The following is a 6,678-nucleotide window of genomic DNA, read 5'->3' as shown; positions in this document are numbered from 1 at the left end:
AAAAAAAAAAAAAAAAAAAAAAAAAAGTGTGATAACCAGAAGTGGGAAAATTAAAAAATAAAGAGTAAGAATATTGTTTATTTACATAATCATTATCAATTTTTTTATTTTAATTTAAAGAACATTTTTATTAAAAAATTAATTTATTAAATATTTATTCTTTTTTAAAATACTAAATATATATAACATTAGAAATACATTATGCATAAAGTGAATAGAGATTTAAATTGCTTAATTTATATATTCTTACTAATTAGTAAATATTTATCTTTGTATTTTTTTTAATTATATTATGACAAACATTATATAGAATGTTAAAAAAAATGTTGTAAATGTTAATATAATAAAGAAATACAATTTTTTGAAATAAATAAGAATATGGTTAATAAAAAATGATATCAAAAACGAATAAAAAAAAGACAAAACTATTTAATTTTTTTTTTTTTTTTGCTATACAAATAAACTAAAATGTATGAGTTCATCATTTTTTTTAAAATTAAAATGTTAAATATTTTTTCTTAATAAGTTTAATAGTAACATTTTATTTGCTTTAATTTTTCTAATAATAAATTGAGGAATAAGAGAAGAGGTTCCCAAATCGATCTAAAAAAAAAAAAAATAAAATAAAATAAAATAAAATAAAATAAAATAAAACATATCAATAGGAATTGTTCTTCATACGAATATTAAATATGGTTATATATATATATATAAAGGAAAAAATTTTTTTTTATATAAAATAATTAAAATTAAAAATAAATTTACAGAAGAAATGTAAGTAAGCTTAATGTAGCTTTCCTCTCTTTTGATAAAATATCCAGATAAATTAATATGCATTTTTCTCAATGAAGAATTTTTAATTTTTTCATCACATTCAATATCAAGTGTAAAAGAATTTGCACTATTAATAAATGGATTAGTGAAAGGAATATTGCATTTTTTATTATTATCATTAATATTTAATGATAGACATGCTATTAAATATGTGTTTTTATTTATCTAAGAAAAAAAAAAAAAAAAAAATTGTCATTTTTTCTTATATAATTATAAAAATAAAATAAATCATATACCTTTTTTTTGTGTGCTAAAATATAAAAATATCTTCCTTCTTTTCCTAAAGTTCCTTTATAACTTTGTTGTACTAAAATTAAATTTTGATCATATATACGAATAATTTTTCCTGCAATATTATTTTAAGATATTAATAAGAAATTAAGAATATATAAAATATTATAAAAGAAATTTTTTTTTTTTTTTTTTTATTTTAAACCTTCTATGAAGTGAGGATCGAAATTTCTTGCACCATTTTCATCCCATATTATTCCTATTATTTTTTCCAACTAAAATATATAAAAATATTTTTAAAAATTTTTAAATTTTATTTTATAATTTTTTATTTTTCTTTATTAATCTATACTTTTGATGTATCTGGAAAAATAAGTTCTATTTTTCCAACTTCAGTATTATTAACTTTTTTAAAATACAAATTTGAATGTTCATCAATTGTACTATATTTATAATAATCTTCATCATTTACAGCAAAATTATATAAAACATCTACCGCTTCTGTAATTATTTCGTTTACTTTCATAATTTCACTTTTATGATTACAAATTAAATGAGACATTTGATTTAACCTATCAGATATCTCATTGGTATGATTATTTTCTGCATTATTCATTTTAAAATTATTTATAAGGAATATTCAATTAAAATACTATATAAAAGAAAAAAATTGAATTATTTCATCCTAGTATTACATATTAAAAAAAAAAAGAAATTCTTTGATAATTTCTTATCATAAAAATAATTTTACACAATTATTAAAAATTAAATTTTAATATTTTTTATTAGTTTTATTTGTATTTTATATATATTAAATGAAAAAAAAAAAATATACAACTTTTCCTTTTTTCCATATTATACACATATATATATATATATAATTGTATACATATGTAAATATTCCTATTTTTTTTTAATTACCATATATATTTTGAGATCTAAAATATACGTATTTGAAGTATAATTCAGATCTACTAAAAAATGTCAAATTAGTACGTATTATTACAATTTGTCTTATAATAAAAAAAATATTAATATAATTATAATTCTATAACAACTTTTATTATTTAAAACATCAAATTTTTTAATTTTCAAAATTTATATAAAATCAGAAAAAAAAAAAAAAAAAAAAAATATTTAAATAAAAAAAAAAATAATAAATAACAAATTAATATGCCATTCATATTAAAATATAAAAAGTGTTTTAAAAAATTTAAATGGAAAAAAAGAAAAACTATAGATTAGAATAAAAAAAATTTTTATGAAAATTTCATTGATATTAATTGCAGATTTTTCAAAGATTAAGGAATAATGAAATATTTAACCTAAAATATTTAAGGTAGAAATTTTACATAATTAATTTATGGTATCAATTTATTTTTTTTTTTTTCATTTAAATTTTTCCCACAATTTTTTAAAAGAACTGTATTACTTTTATAACATATAATTATTATTTTTGAATACAATATATATTAATTTTTTATTAAGAATATATATATATATATATCTTATAAACAAAGTGGAAAGAAACAGTAATATGCATGCAAGAGGCATTTATATTAATAATTTAAAGAAAAATAATATTATTATACTCATAAAAAAAAAAAAAAAGTTACATATGTATGTAATCATTTAAATTTATGTTGAAAATTATTATAATGGAAAAAATTATTTCTTTTTAAATTATTTAAATTTATAACATAAATAGTAAATCTTTTCTTTTTTTTTTTTTTTTTAGTATATAAAATAAAGTTTTATAAAAAAAAATAATTATTACAAAAATGAAAGGTTGATATATTTAATTGTTACATTAAAGTTAGTTTTAAGAACTATTAAATCCATTATAAAGAAATTTTTTTTATTTGTTTAAATTATTACATTTATTATAGAAAAAAATATCTTATGAGTTATTTAGGTGTTTTATATATGCTGAAAAATTTAATGATAGAGTTTTTAATTCTAAAATATTTATATTTTGTATTTTACACTATTTAATAAATATATTTTGTTATAAAATTAGTATAGCACATTCATAAATATTAGTTATTTATACAAAAATGAAAGGTTAATAAATAAAATAAATTATCAAATTTTTATATTTATTTAGTATCATGAAATAATAAAAGAACATTGAGATTGAAAAAAAAAAAAAAAAAAAAAAAAAAAAAAATTACTTTTTATGTATAATTCTTTCTATATTAGGAGTTACAACTATTTTATGATCGCAATTTCCTAAAAATATAAATTCGGAATTTTCTTTTATATAACATCCAATTTCTTGAGAAAAAGTACATGCTGATCCTTCATTGACATCAAATAATATGTCATTAATTTTCATCTTTATTTTTTTGTTTTTATAAATTATTAATTTTGCAAATTTTCCATTAGGTAATGTGCTTATATTGCTAAGCTCATATGAATCTTTTTTCGATATGTTAAATTTTTTTTTTTCATTTTTTTGTTTACTATCATTTATTTCTTCTTTTTTTTTTTCATTTTTATGTTTACTTTCATTTATATCTTCTTTTTTTTCTTCTTTTTTTTCTTCTTTTTTTTCTTCTTCACTTTCTTCTTTTTGTATAAGAGCAGGCAACATATTTGGTAACTGAATATAAAAAAAAAATGATTCCTTATTTAAAAGCATTTTCCTTATTTTTTTTTGTTTTTCATTATTATTAAAAAATGGCAAAGTTAATGGCAAAAAGTGAGCATTTGGGGAAGCACATTTTTTATTATAGAAAATATTTTTACTTATATTATTTAATTCATATATATCAATAGATGTTTTTTTTTTTTTTTCTGTATTTTCATTATTTTCTTTTTTATTTTCTAAGTTTAACAAATTAATTTGGTTATTTAAAGAAACATCAAGACTTTGAGAAGAAAATACCTTATTAGTTTTATTTTTAAAATTTTCATTTTTTGTTTCTTTTTGTAAATCTATGCTAATAGTTTTTTTTATTAATTCTTGAATATTCTTATTATCTAAACTTGCTAATTTATCTGTTTCTTCGTTCTTTGGTTTATTTTCATTTTTTAAATTATCTATATTAGGAACAAATTTTTTTAAAGGAACATTTTGATTATTATTTATCCCATTTTTTAATAAACTTGATTTACGCAAAGTGTTACTGATGCTTCTTCTCAAGCTGTACTCGTCATGATTATATCTATTACTCATTCTTAGTTAATTTTTAATTTTATAGAATATTTTTGCTAATATACATGTATTTTTATTATATCCTTATTGTACTTAAAAGCTAAAATAATGGTAATAATAATTTTAAGAATACATTTTTCTTACTATTTTTTTTAATACTTCAAAAAGTAATAACTCTTTAAAAAATCTATTTTTATTTGTTCTTCAAAAAATATATATTATATATATATTTTTTTTTTTTCATTTTAAACTTGTAAACACAATAAGAAAAATAATCATTTTATTTTATCTTTTTTTTTTTTTCAACTTAAAATTAAAAAATTCGAATAAAATAATTTATTTATATATATATGTAATACCTTAAGATATTGTGTATATATAAAAAAAAAAAAAAAAAAAAAAAAAAAAAAGNAAAAAAAAAAAAAAAAAAAAAAAGAAAAAACATAAAGAAAAAAAGAAAAAAGGGAAAGAAGAAAAAAGAAAAAAGAAAAAAGAAAGAAGAAAAAAGAAAAAAGAAAAAAGAAAAAAGAAAAAAGAAAAAAGAAAAAAGAAAGAAGAAAAAAGAAAAAAAGAAAAAAGGGAAAGAAGAAAAAAGAAAGAAGAAAAAAGAAAAAAAGAAAAAAGAAGAAAAAAAAAAAAAGATATTTCAATACAAGAATTGAAAACACCGTAAAATTGTAGTTATATCTAAAATTCAAATTCAAATTATATTTAATATTGAAAAATAATATGAAAAATATATGTATTTATGAAATTTTTTTTTTTTTTTTTATAATTTCAATACAAAGAAATATATAAAAAAAAATTTTATTACATTTTTTCTTTCTGTCATTCAAATTTTCAATTTAATGGAGTTTTTATATTATTATATTAATATATATTTTTTAAAAAAAGACTACATATCTTTTTTTTTTTTTTTTTTATGCATTTATTTTGTTTTGGTGTACAAAAACATTTTCAAGTATTACCCTTTTTGATAATTCATGTGTTTCTTTTGGTGGCAGTATGTAAATATTTGAAAAAAAATTAGATGGATGCGCTTTATTTACATCAATAGAGTAGGCACATATAAATAACTTTTTATGTACTTCTTTAATATAAGACTTTTCATTAGTGTATGACGGAAACAAGAATATATCTGGTAACTTATTAGGATGAAATAACAAATTATTAAATTTTGTTGTTTCAATATTATATTCACACGGATATGAAGGAAAAAAAGAAATTTGTCTTATAATCTGTTCAAATAAATAAAATAATTTCATTTCACTAGGTTTGCATAATAAGTTTTTACTTAAATTATAAACTACATCACAAGATGTCAATGCGATTTTTAGTTCATTTATATAAATATAAGAGGGATTAGACAAAAAATGTACATTGGATAAATTATTACTATTTTCATAAAAAAAAGGTGGTTGAGGTAATGGGTATATATTGATAGAGTCATATATAGATGGAATAATAAAAAAATGAGTTTTTTCTAAGTGCTCATTTTTTGCAATTTTTATAATTTTTTTAAAAATATTATCATAAATAACATTAATATCTCCAATTTTTTGAATTGTTTCACTGAAATTACGAATAAATAAAAAAGGGCCAAAAATTAAAACTACATGAGGTGACTTTTCATTTACGATTTTTAAAAAATTATTTAAATTATCATTATAATCATTATCATTATAAATATGTCCATTGCAAACCATTATATGAATGTTGTCATTATTGTATAATTGTGATATATCATCATGTATCCGACTATCTTCTTCTATTTCGTTACAGTTAAAATAATTTAATAAAAATTCCTTATCTATTTTTACATTCAAATGAGTTGGTAATCCAGCATATATATTACTAACATAATACTTTATACTATATTGATTAATTTCTTTCTTTCCTTTTATAGCCAAAATTTGCCCTAAAAAAAAAAATAAATTTTTCATATTATTTAAATTTAACAATTGAGCTTTATCTCCATTATTCCATTTGACATTTCCTTCTAAAATAATATTTGATTCACTTATATTAATTTCATTATCTGTATAAATTCTCCCAAAAATATAACAATCTTCTTCATTCATGTTTAATATAGGGCTTACTTCTATGTTTAAATTTAACTTTTCTGAGTACTTTAGAAATAATTCTAAAAATAAAGATATTTTTTTATTTATACATTCAGATATAACATTTGTATCTAAACCTAAAAATTGATAATTTTCATTTATTGTATTTATAGAGTTTATATACCAGTTATATTTATTGTTACAATTTATTCCATCTGTTCCTATTAATTGATTATTGTATTGTTTTACATATTCATATTCATATACGATATTATCTTTTACTAAGTTTTCATTTTTTAGTAATCTTTTATTATATACCTCTAAATAGTCTTCAAATAATTTATGAAAATTATTTTTATGCTTATTCCTTTCAATGTAATCAAAAACTTC

General features: G+C 16.9%; 3 protein-coding genes across 3 annotated transcripts; all 3 read right to left on the bottom strand.

Annotated features, from left to right (window-relative positions):
- Window positions 1-504: 504 nt before the first annotated feature.
- On the bottom strand, window positions 505-1,681 carry PGAL8A_00222900 (fam-a protein; the record flags this gene model as incomplete). The annotated part of the gene is made up of 5 exons (XM_028670945.1): window positions 505-603; window positions 766-999; window positions 1,071-1,180; window positions 1,271-1,340; window positions 1,418-1,681. 5 exons carry the CDS (start codon window positions 1,679-1,681, stop codon window positions 505-507), a joined length of 777 nt encoding a protein of 258 aa, XP_028527647.1.
- A 1,554-nt stretch (window positions 1,682-3,235) lies between these two features.
- PGAL8A_00222800 (DNA-directed RNA polymerase III subunit RPC4, putative) lies at window positions 3,236-4,246 on the bottom strand (the record flags this gene model as incomplete). The annotated part of the gene is made up of 1 exon (XM_028670944.1): window positions 3,236-4,246. The coding sequence occupies one exon, from the start codon at window positions 4,244-4,246 to the stop codon at window positions 3,236-3,238; it is 1,011 nt and encodes a 336-aa protein (XP_028527646.1).
- An 899-nt stretch (window positions 4,247-5,145) lies between these two features.
- PGAL8A_00222700 (DNA polymerase alpha subunit, putative) lies at window positions 5,146-6,678 on the bottom strand (the record flags this gene model as incomplete). The annotated part of the gene is made up of 1 exon (XM_028670942.1): window positions 5,146-6,678. A coding segment is annotated over one exon (1,533 nt), but the record flags the coding sequence as incomplete, so codon positions are not given.

Source organism: Plasmodium gallinaceum, assembly GCF_900005855.1.
Source record: "Plasmodium gallinaceum strain 8A genome assembly, contig: PGAL8A_v1_76, whole genome shotgun sequence".
NCBI classification, from domain to species: domain Eukaryota; phylum Apicomplexa; class Aconoidasida; order Haemosporida; family Plasmodiidae; genus Plasmodium; species Plasmodium gallinaceum.
This window is presented reverse-complemented; position numbering and strand designations above follow the sequence as displayed.